Raw genomic sequence first — 22,429 nt, forward strand, 5'->3', positions numbered from 1 at the left:
GGTGCAGAAGGAGGAATTAAAAAAAGTTCTCAGTTGCTTTTATAAAACAGACATTTATTGAAACATTCTAATTTTGGTTAAACATGGACATAATTTAATGCAACAGCTTAAGTATTTTTTGTTAGCTTTGATGCTATCATGTGTGCAAAGGGGTTCTGCACAGCAGCCTGTTGAAACAGATTAGTCATCTCAAAGCTTCTTGAAAGAGTCTACTAAGTCACATTATTTCTATACACTGGTTGCACTTGCCACCACGTTTTAGTTCCATTATTTCACTGCAGTGGAAACTGTGTAATGTCTTCATTAATTTCTCTTTCATAGATTCCTAATCAATCTTATGTTAAAGTGGAGATTATTTAAAAATGTGGACCTGGAGCCTTTTTCACTTCTGCAAATTAAATCTTAAATGAAGTTTTGCCAGGATACATCTTTGATATAAGCCATTTGATATTAATAAGATGAATGATTATGGTATTTCATTTATACAGTGTTACACATTGTTTGAATGAGGCTTACCTAATTCACCCTAATTAATTACATTTCCTTGCTATATCCTTTCAATCCGATGAATTATTCAACTTTTGAATTGCCCCAATCACCTTTTGCAAAGATCATTTCAATATACATTTCCCATAAAGTACATTAGAATAGTACTGCACCATCAGGCAGAGGGGATCAAACCATCTTTAAAGTGAAGAATTATACATTCTTAGATGCTTTATTTGTATTGGGGGGTCAAACGTGACAGATGGACTTCAGTCCACTAATAGCATCACTTAACTAGGACAAGCACAACACCATAACACTCACATCAGTCCATTTAAACTGGCTGGGATTGTTTTTCGTGATGCTTTGAACTCTGCATTGGTTTGAATTGATTAGAACACAGTGTCTCGTACTTAACCAGAGAGGTCTGCATTTAAGAAAATCACAACAGCTCTTAATCCTGACCCTGAATGAGGGCAGAGCAAAGGCAATCAATAGCATTAAAACGTAACTCTTATACTCCCACTTATCTCAGCCTCATTCTGTAATATAAGGAGAATGGAGAACAGGAGCCTTGAAAAGTCTCAGTGCTTAATTCAAGTCGAAATGTCAGCGGTCCATTTGATGATGTTAGTGTGGCATGGCCCTACACAGCACGGAGAAACCTTTGTGCAGAACAATACCAGGCTGCTCTCACATGAGAAGGAGTGAAATCTTTTGATATTGACTGTATTTCAGACTAAAGCGTTTCCATGCGGCTCAACCGTATTCACTGACTTCATGTAGAATATTTCACTGACATATATATTGCGCTTCATTTTGTATCGCTCGCTTCTGTCCACTGCCGTATATATAGCAGGGCGCCTGCATGCCAGGGATAAATCACTTCCCAGCCAGCTTATTACATGAAATGAAGGAATTCATCATGGTGACAGTCGAGCGTTGCGAGGTGTTCGCTGTGATTTATCTGGGAGAAATTGATTGATTCATTAACACAGAATGAACAGTGCTTTTCTGTGGGAGCAGCCAGCCGCACCTTGAGAACACAGCTCCAGTATGGGCATCCCCTGTAGCAACATACAGAGTCTCCCGTGTCTCCAGCTCAGCTCATTACCTGGCCGGTGCAGTCAGTGGCCCACAGCTGGGAGTGGGCAACTTGTGGCAACGAACAGAGCGTTCCTAATTACTTCATCCATTTGCCTTTCAACATAATGGTGAACGACTTACAGTATGACAAGGTGTTCTGATCTACACAGCTTTGCAGAGACATACACTGCAGAGTAACGGGCTCAGGACTGATATCTTCTATTAACATGGCTGATTTAAGACTTTGCAGTAACTAATATGACAGTTATAAATCCCTTTTATAGCACAGTGCAATATGCAACGATCAATAGTTTGGAACTTTTTTTTTTGCTGAGTTTAAAAGTTCTATGTGGTTAACCTTTCATTTGTCCATCGAGGGGAGTGTTTGCAATTTCATGAGCCAACGTTGTGTCATTTTCAATCCTGTAGTGTTCAAATTGGGATTTCACCATTTTCATGCTTTTCTATTTGGTTCTCATCGTTGTGCCAATGTTGCAGAAAGTTAATGTCTGTTAAATCATCTTGATCTGAAGTTTAGGAAGTTGATTTGGGTGTTTTTTTTTTTAAAAGCCTTTTTGTAGCCAGACTGTGCATCAAAGGTTTTACATTATAAGTATCCAGGTATTCCAGCACGCTCCTGTTTATCTTCCTAGCAGGAGCGAACAAGCAAACACATGCAGGGGAAAAGTTTAGTTGGACTGTGTAGTCTTAGAAAAGTTTTCGTAGAGTGCTGTGACAAGGTCAGTGGGAGACCTAGTGTTGATGAAGGAAGGAGAAAAAAGAGAGAAGTGCTTTGTGATGAGTTATGTGAGGAGACACAACAGTATGGCGAGCTCGCTGGCTGGCAACCTGTTCCATCTGTCTTTTTATTGAGCTTCCTGTTCCTCCGTCTCCTTTCATCCTTTTCATCTGGAGCTCTCATAGAGCTGTGACCGAGGTTTATTCTTACCATAGCTTAATATATTGATTATTTCAAAGATTAAACCAATACATCACATTAAATGTTTAGTCTATAACACATAAAAAAGAATTATACTCTTCCTCAAATTTGATTCCATGTTCTCCTAACTCATTTATCAACATGTTCACATTCAGAACACTGCAAGAAGCATATTTTTTGGTGTGCACGAGAACATTTGCCTCTATGTATTCCAAGAATAAAAATGAAAATGTATGTTTTTGCTAAATTAGTTGGAAAGGAAGAAATGGCGCACAGGTTTGTCGAGCAGCTGCAGGCTTAAAAAAGAGAATAATGTAAGAGATTTAATGGACCAGTCTAATGTGTTGAGAGTTGTGTGTTGTTATTTAGAGGCAGTCTGGTGCCCTTTCCATGTGATTTAATCATGGTCACTTTACACAGTGGATGTTGGTGTGTAATGGAACTGTGCCCTGGTACGGCACTTTTGAATTCAGGGGATGTTAATTTCTCAACATGGTTTGTGCTTCCTTCAGAAGACTACAGGGATTAAATGAACTTTTCATTATGTGTAAATCATCTATCTACAGATTCTGAAAGAATAATGTATTTTTTAATGCAGATTTTAATACATTTAATAGTTGGAGTGTGATTAATTAAAAGGTTAATTTGCAGCTCTTTTCCCATCGTTAATGTGCATCTGCTTTAAGCATTTACTTTGCTCTCATTGATAAAGTCTTGCAGTATATGATGTTGCATCAGAGACAGATATGGTTCTTCGTCCTCCTGTTAACCTTTCTCTCTGCTTGGTGCCAAAATATCACACAGACGAGCAAATGGAATTTAAAGGTCAGGTGATAGAAAACCCAAAGATCAAAGTGCTTTTTGCAGGGATCAGTGCCCCTCCACAAATGTTGAGCTCTTACTCTTGTTACTTAAATTAACTTTTTGATTTCCTCATGATTCGTTTATTTTAATCGTTTCTATTGGTCATTTTGGTTCTGATTTGACTGCAGTTACTACTTGGAGAGTAATTGATTAATCAGGGTTTTTTTACATTTTGCAAGATTTTTGCAACAAAAAACAGACTTGGTTTACCTCCCGCCTGAGCTCTGCTTGGTGCCAAAATATTTCACAGATATTACACACATTTTAAGGTCAGGTGGGGCAAAAAAACAAGACTTCAAAAGAGACTACAAAATCATAGAGCCCTTACTCTTAAGGTTTTGAAAAAAAAAAAAAATTCCTCATGATGGTTCATATTTCATCATTTGATTTCCTTAACACTTTATTTGTGAACTCAATTGTTGAGATATGGAAACATAGGGGACGCCTGTAGCCTGGAGGTTAGTGCGCCCATCCCATGTTAAGGAGGTTATAGTTCGCCAAACGGGCAGCCCTGGTTCGAATCCGAACCTGTTGCTCATTTCCTGCATGTCACTCCCCGCTCTCTCTGTTCCTGATTCCCAACTCTTTCTGTGATTGATGATTGAGAGCAACATCATTTGTCACTTTATTCCCTTTCATCTGTAATATAGCTTCCGTTCATTTAACTTTAAACCCCTTAGACAACAATCTGGGTCCCATCGTGTTCCTCGGCCTTATCAGAGCCCTCCAGCTGATACCAACAAAGACAGGAGAGAGGGCGTGTCAATCTCTTCTTGTGACGTCAACATAAAGCTGCACTTTTCTCAGAGGCCCACATGCCAAATTTGAGGATGATTAATGAAAATCCAAATGGAGCAGGCGGGTCTGAAGACATTTCTATTTTGAATGGAGTTGGCATCTGCTTCAGCCACAGCAACTCTGAGAGTGAAAGATAGGAGACCTTTTTAAACACATTTTTAAAAGCTGCTATTGTGTGCAGCTGAATGAGTCTGTCTGCTTTGAAAACGTGCGGCAGATTACTGTTGCAGAATGCCATCAGTTGCGATAATAGGGCTCTTCCAGAAAGGTCTTTGGAGATAAACATAGGAGTGTCATAGTGCAGTAACTACTGTGGATTTACTCTCCCCTCCATCAACCATCTGTTGCTAAACCTGGAGAGCCGCTCTCTAATTTGATTTGTGTGCGCGAAACAGCTGGCAAATATCCTTATTGCATTTCCGTCCGTTTAGAGTGCATAGGTGTTGACAGATCAGGGCAATAATGGGGAGATTAATGTATGAATTAGCCGGCGATGAACTTAATCAAAAACTCACTTCTTTGCAACTGTGTCAAGCAAAAGACAAGCAGTACAATTCCATTAGGGCCCAATTAGGAAAATGTGCATTCACTGTCGTTAATTTCTGTTTCAGATGACAGAGTTAATTGCAATAATTACTTTGAATTATTAGAATCTTTTTCTAAAGTCTAAAGTGCTGTGTGTGCATATGTGCCATATCCAGATGTTTATTTTTGTACGGAAAAGGAATGTTTTTAGTCCAACAGCTGCCAGCCAGTGGGGTCACTGAGCCTCGGTGACCTCTGGTGCATGACCTGGGTCGACGAGACGCTGTACACGGTGTGATCCGACCCCATCAAACACGTCACAGTTCAGATGGGTCAGATGCTATCTGTCCTCTCAGTTCACTCCACTGTTGGAGAGAACTTTAATGAGAGAGAGACCTGGGACGTGAGAAAAGGCTGAAAGGCAGTGAAAAAAACTGAAATGGAGACATTCTGAGACAAGTATTAGAGTGAAAGATGGCACTGAAGTATGTGTACGTGTGTGTGTGTGTGTGTGTGTGAGAAAGAGAGAGAGAGAGAGAGAGAGAGATTGAGTGCGAGACACAGAGAAGAGTTGATGAGTCTCTAACAAGCGGCTTCATCAGATTGAGAAATGAGCTGCCAAACAGGATCTTCTTTTGACCTACCTTGGGGATGGATGGCTGGATGGATGGATGGATGGATGGATGGATGGATGGATAGATGGATGGATGTATGGATGGATGGATGGATGGACGGATGGATGGAGACAGAACAGACATAAATAGGCATAGCTTTTGCAAGAGTGCCCCACAGAGGCTCCTTTCTTCCTTCCCCTGTCAAGGTTTCTCGTCTGGCAGCCAGCAGACAATCATTTACCTCCCGGCTCTGATTCCACAGTCACGACTTTGAGCACCAGCAGAACACAGGTAATGACCAGGGAAATAATGCAGCAGATATGATGGATAAAGAGACTACACACTGTGACTGCTGCGTTTGGCTCCATAGAGGCCATATCCTTTCCTTAGCTGATATGTTAAGCAGGAGGGGGGATTTTTTTTTTTTTTTTTAAACCATAATGTGTGGATGGAAAGTTGCTACCAGAATGGAAGAGTAGCTGAAGTAGACCTTTATGTACTTGAAAATTGTGTTTAACCTTATTTTTTCTCCTGGATAAAATATTCACTAAATGTCAACACAATTCAGTTCTCCAATATATTTATTTTTCTTTGAAGGGAGATTCTCTCTGGGTGCTCCTGCTCTCTCCCTCTCTCTCTCTCTTTCTCCATCACAGAGCTCATTGCATGCATTGCTCTAGCATTAGTATGCACACTGGGTTCAGTCACACTTTGATGTGCAGCCACATGATTTCACAGTCCACCCTGGTGGCACAGATCAAATTTACAGGTATGTAGAGGCAAGACTGATGAGCAGATTCAGGTTTTCATTTCATCTCTACTTAAGGGTTTCACAGTTACGAGGCAGTATATTGCTCAAGGTACATGCACTGTATGTGAATGCTCGGTGTAAATGTTTATACAAGACTCTAAAAATTCAATCAATTGGTCGTTTTGTCACCGTGAGTTTTTCATGAGCGAATCTTGTGGCGATAGAAAAACATATTGGTAAACATTTTGTGTATTCTGTCTGCGTGTTTCTCTGAAAGTATAAGTTCTTTAAAAGAGGGAGTGACCTTGAGAATCGCCTGGGCTTGAGTTCAAAACAAAGTCATGATTCTAATCTTTATAATTAATGGCTATGAGAGCCTGTGCCATTCATTACAGCTGATATTTAATCTCCTAGATGGGGGATAGTTTCTGTGACTGAATCATGGCATATTTCAATTCGTGATTGATTCCTCTCTGCAGACGATTGCTGTGGATGATGAAGTAATCACTCTCAGTCAAAAAAAATAAAAGAGTGAACTTTTTTTATTTTCTTTCCACGGAGTTCCAGCGTTCAGAGAGTCCATTCGGTTTGTTTCCAAAGTAACAGAGTATAAAAAGAAGCCACAGGAAACATGAAAACATTTGATTGCAGTATTATCCCGGCACACAGAGTGAACATGTGATCCATGTGAACACACTTAATAAACACTAAAATATTGATTCAAAGAGATGTGAAAATAGGCTAAAGTTTGTTGTTGTCTTCCTCTCAATGGGGAGTCGAGATGATAAACTCGTCAATCATTTCATCTCGCATCCCTTTGCTTTGGTACATGCTTCATTTTACTCTGTTGTGGGCCCAACAATGGAAAAAGATGAGACTGGGACTCGTCTCCCACTTGTGTTACCACATCAAGATGTTATCTCTAACTTAAAAGCTTATCTAGCCTGCAGTAATGATATTGAGTGACTGAATTGTATGGTTTGATGGATATCGTTGTGAGTAATCTGATGCCAATATGTGTTCCAGTTCTCATATTGTTTCAATTTTACAGGCTGCAAATAACTTTGTGCTCCCCTTCCCCTCCCATTCTTAACCCTACGTAACCCCCCCCCCCCCCCATCCGACTCTCACTAGCTCAGTCATTTGTCGTAGCTCTGATTCTTTCCCATTGGTGGAGAATTGGGTTAAAACCTCATTTTAGTGCTCTGTGGCACAAAATAGACTACATTGTCCGATGTCTATTTGGGCCCTGGTTAATTTGTTGCACTTTGTGTAGAGTGCTGTGTTTTCAAAAGTCGCATTCTGCCTTCTGATAAGACTGAGCACTGTAATGCTTTTTGAAAGTGATAATTACTCTGATTCTGTTAGGAAAGATTGGTGAGGATGGTGAGGATTACTAATGTTGGTTCCTTTCTTCAAATCACACAATAGTTGTCTACAATTAAATCCATTAATTCATTAGGAATGCATGGCAACAATCACGATTGCAATGCCTCTTTTGCTTGGAATTTATTTAAATAGAATTATGTGACAGATTCTGACGTAGTTGGAAGACAAAAGTGTCTGATTTTCCATGTGAGAGGGCAAGGTCCGAAACCTGCTGCTCTAAGGAGGGGCAAAACATGAACTACTTGGTGTATGCCCAGGTTATGAAGGCTGTATTTTTTCAGACAGTCTTTCAAGGAAGTCATATGTGGGCTAAATTCGATTTTAGGGGCTGCATCATTCAGGGTGCACATTTGAAAACTGATTACGTCACAGCAGAATGTCGAGGCTGTCCCATTCCTAATGGCCCAAGAAGGATCCATCCAGGGCATTGATCTTCTTACTACAAGTGTTGCTGGAGCATTTTGATGGGATTCATTGTAGACAACAAGCTGGCAGTCTCTTAAGCGGCTGAGTTATACTCTAACATTTAAGTAATTGTTATTTCTGATCAACCCAATAGCTACCTTTACTAATGTTAAAATCACAAAAGGGCCTTGAAACTTCAAATTGTCTTTCAATAGGCTAATTTATGTGACATAAGTTTTGTTAGCTAGTGCCGGAGCAGATGTTGAGGTTGCTAGGTAACAGGGGCAGCGCTTAGAAACATAAGGGAAAAGGCAGAGACAGCTGGCGATGCATACAGGGAAGACCAGTCTAGATCTGGTCTAGGCTAAATAAGCTGGGTCCCTCAGCTGGGTCCTTTGAAGGATGCTACCCCCAAAACAAGACATAGCTGTAATGTTGCACTCATTTATGAGCAAAATGTGACAGAAGTATATGTATTACTAATAATTTCATGAAATATAGAGAATATTAAGTTGGAAACCTGGTGAATTATATAACCAGATCTCTTTTTGGTCAATCCACATTTCAATACCAATATGATATCAGATTTTGACCGAATAACAGCGTAGGTATAACCATTATCACAACATATCTTTTAGAGGACAATTCAATAACCTTGAGGTAAAAAAACATTTCACAAACCCATTCCAGCAAGTTTTGACCAATACAAGATCAACCCTAATGACTAATGGTGGATAAGTAAAAAAAAAAATCCTTGTGCATTTGGACATTTAATATTTAAAAAAATGTGAATCAAGTGATTTCTTCAGAGCATGACCCATCATCTTATAGGCATGTATGAAAAAGTGGATGTTGACTGACCAATTTGAATAAGAATTCTTCAGTCAAGAGAAATGATACCTTTTGGTGACAGCCTCATCTGCATGAAAGTCCACAACACACTCTTTACCGCGCCGCAAAGTAAGGTCAGCCTCTAAATGTCACATTTGACACCTTTATTCTGCATTGTCAAACAGCAGCTAAGTGTTTAGCACATTGATTTCCCTCCCTTTTGCTTTTGCACATATTGATCATGATGTGAAAGTCAGTCCTTGGGAAAGTGATCAATGCTCTGCCATATAATCATCTCACGGCGGCGTCATTTAAAAGCCAATATCCGTTTTAATAAGGTGCTTAGTGGGAACCTGTTTGTCATGTACATGTCAGGCAATGACACAGGACCAGAAGAGAAAGTATAAGCAGTGAGTCATGGAGCACATGCAAGAGCTGTCAGCTATTGTTAATAGATCAACTAGATTTACATATTTTGTAGAGCATGTAGTTATGAAGACGAAGACAACTGTGCATGCCTGAGAGCGGATTCAAATGTGCCCCAATCATTTAATGGAGAAAATGGTGAACTTATTGCACTTTTTAAAATTGTTTCTGCTCTTAAATTTTTAAATTTATGTTTTGTTGAGCATATGTTCCAGTGTATATCAAAATACTTGTGTATAAATGTGTTGTACTATATATTTTTTTATCAATATATCAACTTGTAAATAAATGGGTAAATAAAAGGGCTGCTGTGGCTCAGTTGGTAGAGTCGTCGCTTCTCAACCGGAAGGTCAACGGTTTGATCCCCAGCTGAGCAACATGTCCGATGTGTCCTTGGGCAAGACACTTAACCCTGCATTGCTCCCGCTGCTTCAGTGGCAGTGTATGAATGGATTAGTGTTGTACTTAATCTCTGATGTACGTCGCTTTGGATAAAAGCGTCTGCTAAGTGAATTGTAACATTGTAACATTGTAAAAGAAGGATATCGCCTGGTAATTTCTTGCCTCAGTACTTATTGGCAGAATTAAAATGTGATCGGGATTAAATTAATTGCACTCAGGGCCCAGAAATACATTTATCCCGCAGCTCCCTGATTGCTAACGCTGTCCAGATAGTGTGGAGATTATATTCACAGCAAAGCGCCCTTTCTCTACATAAACTACTCTGGGAATTTCTTCTGCATGCAACCATAATTTGATGTTAAGTGCCTACTGATGCATTATGCATATCAGATAATGCATTGTGTGTAATCCATGCAGACCTCCCCTGAACCTATAGAGTGACTTGTCGTTGCAGACCTGACACGCAGAATCCCTTGTATGGCGTGATCACTGGTTGAGACAGCCACCATGTTCTCTGCATCACGCTACTGTGTCATACTTTGTCACAAAATATAAGTATACAATACAGGAGTGCTCATGTATTGCACTTAACAGTACTCGGAAGTTCAATTTCAGCCATTTTAAAAGGTGTTCTGTCCAAGTGTAAAAATTTTAATGGACACTTGGGTTTCTCATTCATCAGTCTTTCATTTAGAGCAATCATTGACCTCTGTTATACGGACATTGGACAGAGGTCAGGTACTCTACATCTGAAGCATTGCAGAATAACACACAGAGATGCCATATATACCTGCTTCTGATGATTTTATTGGTATGTCAGGATGAAAGAGGAACACAGAAATATTCCAGAGGAGAGGATTAAAGTAAGAAAAAAAGGGCAAGAAGACAAGTATGCTGATTTTAAATATTGCCTCCCTTTATATGGCTGTGACAGTATGTAGTAAATTCAGAACAATAATGTTTCTGGCTCTGCACTACACTATTTCTGGCTTCTCCCACCTGTCATGGAAATAAGATAAGCTAAATTTAAGTGAGGAGAGACGAGCCATCTTTTTCCTGCAGGTTTTTCGGGGGTTTTTTCTACCAAATTTGAATTGCAATGAATTCCTTACAAAATATAACTGTTGTGCACATAAAAGAGTATCCAACAAAGTAATCCTTGCACCTGAAAGACCACAGAAGTAGGTTACATCCTGCATATATTTACCATAATCACCCTCTCCTCTCAATTCATCTACAGGGAAACTTCTGAAAACTTTTAATGTGTTTTTCCCAGAGAAGCTGGGCATTTTTTTTCCTTCTTTACCTGCAAGTCATTAGTTTTCATCACTTTCTGAACAACCATGTAGGTAATAAAAGCTAGAATTGACATTTAAGCTATAATGGGTGTCAGCAGCCCTTGTCATGCTCCCCCACCCCCCCCCTTCACTGGGCTGGAGCTTGGCAGTGGGTCTAAACTGAGTCCATGACACGGAGAGTTATATATGCCAGGGCATTACAGAACCCGTCTTAATCCGGTTTGTCACGCTGCTCCCTCTGGACGGGGGTAATTTCATGGTGCTGAACTGGTATTGATAGGGCCTTGGTAAATGAGGCACGCAGCAATCGTTAACTTTAATAACCATAAAGATGTGAGCATTGGAGTCATACAGGCTCATGAGAGGAAACCCATACAGGTGATTAAGAATCGACCACTGCCCCGGCCAACATCACCTCCAATCTCTTATTTCTACTAATGGAATTACCTTTTAAAGATGTCAGACTATTACCACCAGTGGTGCAATAGGTGCACTATTTTTTTCTTAACTCAATTTTCCAAGTCTCCATGCATGAAGAATGGCTGTAAAAGGTAATCAGCATTCTTTCTGATCTTTTTTTTTAAACAAATACAAAGCAAGTTACAGTAAGTTGGGCCCCCTGTGGTAGAGCAGTTTTCTGAGACTATAGCTTGATTCAGATGTAAGCCATACCAGTTGAGGGTAAAAAGCAACATTGCGTCATGTGACTCACCGTAGTTGGGTCAGTGCTCTCTGTCAGTCAGCTTGAGCTCTTCTTCCCCTTCTCCACCCTCTCTCTCTGTCTCTCTTTCCCTCCCTCCCTTACGTTTGCAGTAGCTCTAGGCGCTACTGTAGCTGCTTTGTCCACTTGTTTGTCTACCCCCATTACTGTGGGTGATTCTGCCTCGGGAGGAAAGTGAGATCCAGGCCGCAGACGGGTCAGTGAGAAACCAGCCCGGAGCCTTCACACTAGGCTGAGGTCAGAGGAACCATGCAGGTCACTGCAACAGGGTCCTGATGGGCGCTTGATAAACTATGTATCCACTCCAGCTCCTGATGAGTCAGTGACACATGGGTTAAAAGGGTCTTAGTTTGAATGAAGAGTGATTAACGATGTTGGAGATTAATTTGTTTGTTATTCTTGGAGACAGTCTTTACTGTCCCAACGCTCTTCTTCTCTAGATGTTTTTTTTTTTTTTTTTTTTTTTTGTGAATGGTGCAAATACAACTGGTAGCTTTCCTTCCTTGAGGCTATCTTTTATTATTCATCGTCGCCAGTCGGCTCTCTGGGAAAGGACTTCAGAGTGAGAACAAGTGGCCGGGGCTCCAGCCTTTAGTGGAGGATTTACTCTCAAAGGCCAGGACAACTCTTTCTCTGCGGAGGAGTAGGCCATGTCCAAAAACATAAGAGGATATGTATCTTCTTTATGCTTTTACCGACAAAGGGTGCTCTCTCATGTGGAATTCACACAGTCACTGTCCATGTTAACACCTCCAGGCACATGAATAACAGCAGAGCTCTTATGTGGTGCATACACACAAACATGCACTATGCATGCAGTCACACTGTTTCTGCACACCTCTCCTCCATACTCCAGGAGGTGTGATTTAGAGAGCATTAGCATTGATATACTCCATAATGACAATAAAGTTGGGAGGTATAAATCTACTCCTCCAAGGGGTCTCTCTTCCCACACTCCTCATTTTAATTGGTCCTGTTTCAGAAATAGAGGAAATTCTCTGTAATTTCTGCTGGAATGTATAAAACGTATCAGTTGCCAAGAGGGAGGACATGAAAAGTAGTTCCCTGGCACTGCCTCTAAGGCCTCCATTTGATGCACTAGGCAGTGCTTTGTACCACGTTTAAACATTATCCTAAATAATCCGGGTGGTGGTGGTGGTGGTGGGGTTCCAGTGTGATGTTTAAGTAATGAAATCAAAATTCTGACGAGCGTCATTAAACATATATGCATGGGGACAGTTGACACACTTTGATGCCTTTGCTTCTTGAAACAGATCATCAATACCCGTCAGAAAATGTATTGTGACAAACAGAATAGGACTTTTCTTCATTTTGGACATATCTGACAAAATTTCAATCAGATTCTTTTTATTATGTTTAAAACTGTGTATCACAACTAGTAAAAAAAAAAAAGGTCATTTTGCATTATGCATGCATGATTTAACAAAGACAAAAGTTAGCAGGAAAAAAAAAACAGTCTTCTGCTTCATAAAACTTTGCGGGGGTTTGAATTAACTTTTCTGGCGCACTGTACAAAGTAACTATTCACTGGAAAAAATGCATTCGGAGACTGTTAGAGTCTCAGATTGTCTTCCAAATGGGCTTCATTTTCAGCGATAAATTTGAATACAGCTCTCACTCATGTATCAGATTTACATTTTTAGCTCTACACATGTCTACACTTACTTACCGACTATGGGAACAATAATTCCAGCCACCTGAGATGTAAATTCACAATTAGTACCTAGACAGTGGATAGTTGTCAGTTACACAGCAGCACAGGGGAACAACAACAAGAGGATGGGATGTGGCTGATGCTGCAGCTGCCTGTCTGGCAGAACAATGCGGGCAGTCTATTGTGCCTGCGCAAACGTCTCATTTTCATGTAAGTGTACAATGATGAAGTGGTTATGACGAGTCCTTGAGAGGCTTGAGTTTTCTGAGTTCCTTCCCTTGGCCATATGTCATTACTTAATAACTACAGCAGAGTGAAAGGCAGTGTTAAGATTGAGTGCGAGAGAGACAGAGTAAAAAAAAAAAAAAAACAGCTTGCTGATGGTGCACCAGTGATTACCAATTATTGCTCCTCTGCATAGATTACTGTTGTTAACGATCAAGCTCAGCCAAAGTATAGTGGGGACCTTTTTGTTGTTTTGTTGTTGTTTTTTTTTATGGTTACAAAGTCAGAAGCACCTGCGTTTATCTCTGTGTCATAAAAATTGCCAGATGCAGTGAGATCAGAGGGAAATCGGTTGCCAGTTGAGTTAGTTTTTTTTGTCACTCAGAGGATACAAAGAAAATGTCACTTTCATTCCACTGAGCCGGGAGCCTTTGGATGAATGAACTGTCATGTTTAAAAAAAATGTTTTTTTTTACCATGACCTTGAGTTTGTGCACAGAAATAAACTAACCCACCAGTGGCTGGGTGTTTTAGCTTTTGTTGGTGACTATGCATGGATTAAAGGATTCAAAGGATTCCTGTTAAGGCCTGACTATAAGATGTCCCTGATAAACCCATTTTTCACACTTAAGTTTAGACGACAACATATAAGCCAAACATATACAGAACACACATCACAATCATACATTAAAAGCTCTTTTGAAAAGGTGAATCTTGAGTAATGATTTGAATGTAGATAAGTCAGTGCAGTGTTGAATATTTGTGGGGAGAGGGCATATGGATAAGGCTCTGTCCCCCCAGGTTTGGTGTTTGGTTCTGTGAAGATCTGATTATAAGATGTACCCTCTTTTTCATACAGTATATTGCTTTCAGGAAAATTGTCTTTTTAAAAAAAAGATAAATAACCTACTGGTCATTTCCGGATATTAGTTTTGTTAACAAAGGAGACATAAAATTACACTGTTAAAGCACACTGTTATGTACATCCCTTGTTTGCGTTGCATCTCCTATCAGTCACACAACTCGTACACCCTCCTGACAGGCTCCTCAGAAGATGTTGAAAATAGGACTTTCAGTTAGGACCTTTCCAACTGTGTGAGTGTCTCGTCATCTGTGACAGCAGTAATTACTAGTTTCTTAATATGTTTCAGTCTCTTCTCTCGGTCCATAACAAATATAGCATTTGAAGGCCCTTCAGACTCATATTTACTCGCCATGGATTTACACTGGCTTCGAAACATAAGCCTCAAGAAACATGTTTATATTGCGCAGGGCTAACAGAACACTTTCAAGGGCTGAACCCGTCTAAATGTCACACTATGAAGTGCCTGTGAAAGTGGTATAGTGTTATTGTAGAAGTCATTTATTTATTTCAAAGACACTATCTGATGTAATTAATACTTATTGAGTATAACACAGCCCCCTTATTTTCAAAAGTATTATCCAGAAAATGTGTCTTTGTACATTTAGAGGATTACCATTTTGGTATGCAAATGTTAATGATTTTTCATTGCATTATTTCATTTTTGAATAATCAAATGTAAACATTATCCGGACTCAACTTTCCGTTCCCAGTGGAAAATCCTCTAATATATGTTTTAAGCATGAATTTCTTCTTTTTCTCTCAGCCCCTTCCCCCTATGTGTCTCCACATTCTACAGCCTTACCTCATTAACAGCTCCTAATTAGCCATTGGGCTAAGCTGAGAACAATGAAGCATTGATTTCCTGAAACATAATCACCTCATCCAGTCGTTTAATGGCTGCTGTCACTGTGGGTCGCAGAGAGAAAAATGACCAGTCAGTGGTCCCATCGATGCCCTTCACCTCCCCTCACCAAAGGCTAGAGTGCACAGCCACCCACTCCATCTTAGCAGGTTGGTTTAACCCCTTTAGCTGCCTGACAGGCTCCCAGCACTATATCCATCACATTCTGCAGCTGTGTCACGAGTTGTCCTAATCCAATACTGCAGCTACTGTTTTCCAGCCAGGAAGTTAACAGAATATGGTGGAATAGCACAGTACATAAAATGCATAAATACACAAAAAGACAAACTCTTACGGTGACAGACCCTCACACACAAACACCCACACACACTCAGACGGAGAAAGTGGCAGACCATTTACCCCAGCAGCTACCTGAATGGGATTATGTCTAGTTCAAGTGGCCATTTGTCGTCTAAGTGGCTCTCTTGACTGGCCCAGTAGAGTCATCGTAAAGCCATTTACTCTGCTCTCTCTTTCACATACCAGATGGTTCATCGTGATCACGCCTAATGTCCACCTGGCTGATGGCTGGACCTCGCCGCACGGCTGACACACACAAGTATCTTTGTAGGTGTGTGTGAGTGAAAGGGACACTCCTCAAGTCTGATGGCAATGATTATAATCTTAATGAGCACAATGATTTATGTAATAAGTTGTGTTCTGATTATTTGTGTTCAATCAGATGTCAATAGTATTCAAAGAGTTCACGTCTGCCAAATCAGTATTTTTTTAATTTACAAAATGAATGCCACATAAGCTATTCGTTTTAACGTAACTGATTCACAGTTGTTTTAAAATTCTTACATTTTTGTACAGGAGAAAATGTGTATTAGTTTATTTCAGTGCACATTAAAAAAATCACAGGCAGTGACTTAACACCTGATCTGCTGTATAGAGTAGCAGGCTGTGTGGATTGAGTTATGATCGTACCTCTCGGAAAATATATTGAAGCAAAGTTAAAGTAATTCAATGTTTTTTTTAATCCTCGCTGCACTAATTCTTTCTTCATGATTAAATCCATGTCAATCTGAATCCTCGAAATGAAAGAATGTTGTCAATTCTTTATAATGGGCTTCCTTCAACTACATTATTCCTAAATAAACCTGATTTGTAGTCAATTTATTGCAAATGTAGGTGTTTTAAAGGTTTAAACTTACTGTACATTTTAAACCTGGAGTCTTAAGGCAGAGGAAGTTGTGTGCGAATCAGCTGAACTGGCCTTGCAGTTTTTAATCATGCACATGTGGTAATTGCTCAAGTTCGTATGTTTGTTTATCTCCCACCTTACGAAACCATCATGTCTTTGATAATGCAACCACTGTTTGTTGTCAGAGCTCCCTCCAACATGTCAAACTCCCCTTAAGCGCCACTGAACAAGAGATGTGAATATGACAGAGCTTGTCTTCTGTTGTCCCCAGTCAGATGTTCCCAGGTTATAACAGTGAAGTGCTAAGCTGCAAATCAGGCACCTAAGCAAGCTTGGGGGGATTCAACCCAATTCAGTATTCTGTGACGCAGTGTAAAGTCTTCACTTATTCAGAGAACCGCTTTGACTTGAAAGCAAGTCTGCAGGTCAGGAAGCTGTCGGTAAAATATTCAACATGCCAACACATTGTGGGGTTTGAGGTTTTAGCACACTCAAGGGATACTTCTCCTCACTTTTATAGTCTGTGTTCTGCCTCCTCCTGCCCCGAAATATCCAACAAGCTCTGAGAGAGTGACATTAATACTGCACGACAGCACGGTCCAGCAGGACTGCAAATGTTTGCCTTTTAATCCAGGACTCTGCGGCCTTTGGTCTGGCCACAGCAGACATTGATGGGAATGGGAGAAGAAAGCTGTTGCCAAACTTGTCGAGGTAGCGGGGAGCTCGGCTCCGTAATTCATGATGCAAGCCTTTTTCAAACATTTGCACAGCCAACCGAGCAGGAGAAACACACACCGGTTGTTGTCGTGCCAGTGGAAGCGAATGCATCTTCTCACCGCAGCAGGATGTTCTCTTTAAAACCTGGTACGGTCGAGTGAAATCAGACACAAACAATATGGAATGTGGCATTTGGTTGTCTCCCGTTCTTTTAGCACTCTATGCATTCAGTGGATTGAGGAGGATAAGTTCAACCCTGCTCCTCTCCTCTCTCCTCCCTTCTCCTCTGTCCGGGGACGAGCTCCAGTTTAATTGTTGGACGCCGGTGTCTGTTGCAGTGGCTGTCAAGGGAAGATAAAGAGTTTTTCCTGGGGCGTAGGGAAAGGGGAGAGTGGTGATGGAAGGCCTCTCTCCTGCAGCTCCGCTGGCTGCATTAGCCCCACGCTTTATAATTGTGTGAAGGGGGCACTTCCAGTGGCTCCCTCATTACTCACTAGCATGGCCAGTCCCTGGCAGCCAGACACACCTTGTCCTCTAGCTCTGTCTCTCTGCCTGTCTCTCTTTTCAGGGTGTCCCTCAGCTCCATCACCCCCTCTCCCTCCCCTGGGCAATCCTCCCCATTGTTATTTTGACCCAGCGCCGCCATTGGCACAGATCGCCTTTTCTTTCCACGGTATTTTGTTGACATCCTCTTTTGTCAGACTGGGACCTATTGTGCTGCATTTTCTCTGACTGATGTCACCTATGCTTTGGAGTTAATGCTTTAGCATAGCCTGAGACTGTATTGGCTCAGTCGTGGGATTCAAAGCCAACTCTCAGGTCTCCACTGGAGAAGAATAGACAAATGATTCATCCCTTTTTAATCACACTGATAACATCTGGAAGATATTAAAGATGCAAAAGCGGGCGGATTAATACGCAGGAAGTGCATGATGTGATCTTCATCATTGGCTGATTGGTATGGAGTAAGGACAGCCCGTACTAGCTAAGAGGCAATTAAATGACATAATTGAGATGCCTCAAGGGCCAATTTGTTACACATACTTACAGTGTAAGTGCCCAATGATTGTACTGCAGCATGCCTCACATGATGTGACGAGTTAGCCAAAGCATGTCTCTCATTCATAAAATTGTCGCTGTATTTTGACGTTATAAAAAACACATGTAACCGGGGAAAGGTTTGTTATGCAATATGTGCTCTGTTCAAGTGATTTTCAGAGACATATTTTTTTTTAAATTCCTGCGCATGTTCTGACCTTGTTTTTCTGTGTCTTTGTCTCTGCAGAGGGAGGTACGTGTGAGGTGATTGCCGCCCACCGGTGCTGTAACAAGAATCGAATTGAGGAGCGTTCTCAGACAGTCAAGTGCTCCTGTTTACCGGGGAAAGTCGCCGGAACGACACGCAACAAACCCTCCTGTGTGGATGGTGAGGACGTTTTATGTATTAGTTCAAATTAGCAACAAATGGGGCATTGCTTTTAAGCAAAATACTGTCAACAACATAATATCAACTATCATATTCCAGCTAAAAAAAAATATTGGCATGGTCATGTCATTTGTAAATGAATTAAAACTCGAAAGATATTCTTAAAATACTGCAAGAAACACTTAGCATGGGACTAAGGAAGGAACCTTAGACCTAGAGATTTCTTTAGAATTTGTTTAATTTATTCTTACCTTGACCATGTGTGCCTTATTGAACATTTCTCATTGATTCACTCTGCCTACATGACATGTGAGGTGAAAATGTACATTTAATTTCAGAAACAGTGGATAATTTCAAGGTGAAAGAGAATCACGTTTTAATGAGGGATTTAAAAAAATACTCCTTCGCATGCTTTAAAAAACACTGCAAACTTGCAGCATATTCTAATATTCTAACGCTTTCTGTTTTCTCTCTGCGAGTTTCCTAATATTAAAAATACACTGAACCATTAAGAACCCAGTAATGCTGTGCTGCTAGGCATCATGGGAGCTGGAGGATGATCCAGCCGGGCTGTTGAACACCTGAGCAGGGAGCACGTTGCAGATCACATCGCCTAAGGCAGCTCAGGCTGATGGAAATGAATAACTAATAAACACAAGTCAGGGAAGCTCCAGGCGAGTGCACCTGAATTACCTCAGCTGAGAAAAACAATCAGGCAGAGGCAGCTTCACGGGGGAAAAAAACTCGACAGGAAGTCACAAGTCTACCGAGACAGAACTGCGATGCCCCCGCTCGCTCCGTGAAGCTCATTTATCGCTCCGCAGTCTCGATCTCTTCACCCCCACCTTTCAGCAGAGATCAAAGTCACATCTCTGACTGCCCTCTTGCAAAGATAGACACAAAAAAACGGCTTCATTATGAGGGATGTTACATGAAGGGCCAGACAGGCTTGTATCAGAGGGCTTCACAGGGTTGTTTGGCCACAGCTGACACTCAAGAAGATCCTGGAAAATGAAGAATAACTTTCAGTCAGTTTAATGAAAAATTACCAGAGGCTTGTAAAACTTTTTTTCTGTGAGCCGGTGAATTTTCAGTCCTTGAGACATTTTCTTTGCTCTGCGATCGGCGGCATCACCTGAATGAAACATTTACAGAGCACTGACCTTGAGATAGAGCTTTTTTAGCAGACTGTGTTGTCCTTGTACAGGAAAGACAGACAGCCAGACACCATCTCCCCCACAGCAGACTGGGCCTTTTTCACACAACATGACCTGGAAAGGCCTAACACAAGGCCTGAAAAACCATGACATCTGACCAAGACTTTTTATTTTTTGCCCACGACTTACAAGCAACCCTCAGATGAAAAAAAAAAAAAAAGAGGATTTAAAGACACTTAAAAAAGTAACCAGTAGAATATGGACAACAAACACAGCACCAAACATAATTTCCACATACTGAGGCATGGAGGTGGAGATGTGGGATATGTTGTTAACACTTCATGCCTCTCTGCTTCAGGCAACCACAGAGAGAGTCCTTGCTGTTAGTGTATTGATTAACAAGCACTTACAGAAGGAGTGGTGATAAAAATGGAAATGACAAGTCACTGAGCAGTGAGCTGCAGTATTGAACACTGCTGCACCATACTAGAAGAGGGGGTGAACTCACCTCTGCGTAGTTTTATTTCCTTCTGTGGGGGCCTTTTCCTCCTCACTTAGATACATTTTACCTGCTTGTTTGTTATTTATTTAACACCGAAACCACTACGGGATAGGGGCTGAAGGGCAGAAGAAATAATTATGTGATTATTCATAAGAGCTCATTTGTAGTCGCAAGTGTCACGCTCTGCAAACACGGCGTTTAATTAAAGGATCTTTTTTTTTACGATCGGAAATAAATCATCTCAGGAAGTTGGGGTCACTCTTTTCAAGGATTCTTTTTGATAATCTGTCTAAGTTATGCCTGAAAGATGCATGTGTTTATTTATTTTATTTCCAAGTGAGCCCTGCAGGCTGCCGTAGCGCTATATGAGAGATTATAGACTTGTGGAGTCAGTGGCCTGTCCCCTCAGCAACGCACCGGCCTGGCCCAGATGGAGCTTTCTCCCCGGGTCTCAGTGTTATTAATGTTCCATCCAGATGAGAAATGATGCTGCAGCCCAGCTCATATCCCCCGCCCCCTGGGGACACCTGCTGCCATTTTTCCATACACAGGTTATGTTCCTGCAAAACGAAAATACAAAAAATAAAAAGGAATAGGCAGTGTTTTGATAGAGCAAATCAAAAGTATATTTTCAGAGGTCATTTGGTTTGGACACACACACACTCCTTTATCTATGGCCAAATCTTCAGAACCCGGCAGACTCCCTGATGTGTTGTATTATGGGTCATTAGTATCAAAGTCCTACATCAAAGCACACAGTGGAGATCAGTACCATAGTCAAGTGTTTACCTCTTGAATCGGGCAACATGGAGTTATTTCAGTTGCTATTGGTAACTGTTTTGCTTGTTATTAATACACGAGGATGTGACGACAGCTTGCGTTGGGAGGTGTCATGCTCGGCGGGGGTCTGCTGTCAGATTATCCCTGTAGTGGGAATCGATTATTAACTTTGACAAGGAGAACTATGTCCCAGTTATGTCAAGGCCAACGAGGCTCTTAGTGAAGAACATCCCTTTTAACAAGTCAAATGCTCATATCTCTGTAGCGTCGGCAGGCCGATCACACGAGCTCAGATTAGGCTCTCGTCACCGCACCACTGCCTTTATCCCACTGTGTGAGTCTTATAAGCCCTCAGCCACAGCATGGACACAGAAAGCCACACAATATGCACTCATTTAACCAACACATGCATGCACATGTCCTAATATGCACACATGCTACCACTTTGTGTTGTTGTCATGTTGCTGCTGTAACAGTAAACTCTTTCAGTGAGAGATGCACGCAGATGCCCACTCACCACTGATCACCGATGGGGAATGAACCCTTCTGTGTTGCTGTAGGCGGACAGAGCCGAGCATGACAGGTTGTCATGGTACATTTGAGAAACATCTTGGACACACACACACACACACACACGGGTTATACTTAAGGGGAAGGACAGGGAGTGCTGCAACACATACTGTACATTACTGGTCAAAAGATTAAAGTATCATCACAAGGATCTCATAGAGACTGCAGTTTGTAAAAAACAATTGTCTCACAACACAGCCCTGTGTTATCTAAAGAAACATATTGCTGTGACATAAAGACGTTTTTTTTTTTTTTTTTTTTTTTTAATAATACTGATCAGTATCAAGTTGTAATGGGATAATTAGATTTTATTCAAACTTGATTCTTTTTTTAAACTTTTTTAAAGGTTTTATCCTTGGGCTTTGTATGCCTTTATTCAGAGATAGATATAGTAGATAGAGTCAGAAATCGGGAAGGGAGAGTGAGGATGAGGAATGACATGCAGCACAGGGGCCACAGGGCGGATGTGACCCTTGACCACCCACTTGGAGGACCACAGCCTTCGCACATGGGGCGTGGGAACCAACCACTACAGGCTACCGGCGCCTTCCCTTAACAAAATGATCTTTTGTAGTATAGAATGGTGTTTCTGAGGATTCTTTTTCTCTCCAAATGACATCATACAAACTTATCATGAAAGCCAATTTTTAGTTAAACATGTATTCCTTGATGATTCAGTATATAACTATGTGGGTATAAATATCGCTTACTAACATTTTTCCTTATTAGCAAGCCATGTCCCTTTATTTATTTGTGCCAAAAACCTCAGATCAGAAAATCAGATTTTAAGAGTTTTAATACATACTTGTTTACAAGGAGAGGAAAGACCAAAAAATACCTTAGTAATATCTCCCCCACCTTATAAAGCCTCAGCTCTCCCATCGGTTTGTCTCCCACACTTAGCCATAACTGTCAGCTTCTGTATGTG

General features: G+C 41.0%; 1 protein-coding gene across 4 annotated transcripts in view; it reads left to right on the forward strand.

The window, feature by feature from the left end:
- LOC109983382 (chemokine-like protein TAFA-1) overlaps positions 1 to 22,429 on the forward strand; it is a 107,192-nt gene that overhangs the window by 70,115 nt on the left and 14,648 nt on the right. For all 4 annotated transcript variants that reach the window (XM_020633081.3, XM_020633080.3, XM_020633078.3 and 1 more), the window contains exon 3: positions 18,352 to 18,492. In XM_020633081.3, the coding sequence (XP_020488737.1) occupies positions 18,352 to 18,492 (141 nt within the window). The remainder of the gene's footprint in view (positions 1 to 18,351; positions 18,493 to 22,429) is intronic.

The sequence above is a fragment of the Labrus bergylta genome, chromosome 5, assembly GCF_963930695.1.
Source record: "Labrus bergylta chromosome 5, fLabBer1.1, whole genome shotgun sequence".
Taxonomy (NCBI): domain Eukaryota; kingdom Metazoa; phylum Chordata; class Actinopteri; order Labriformes; family Labridae; genus Labrus; species Labrus bergylta.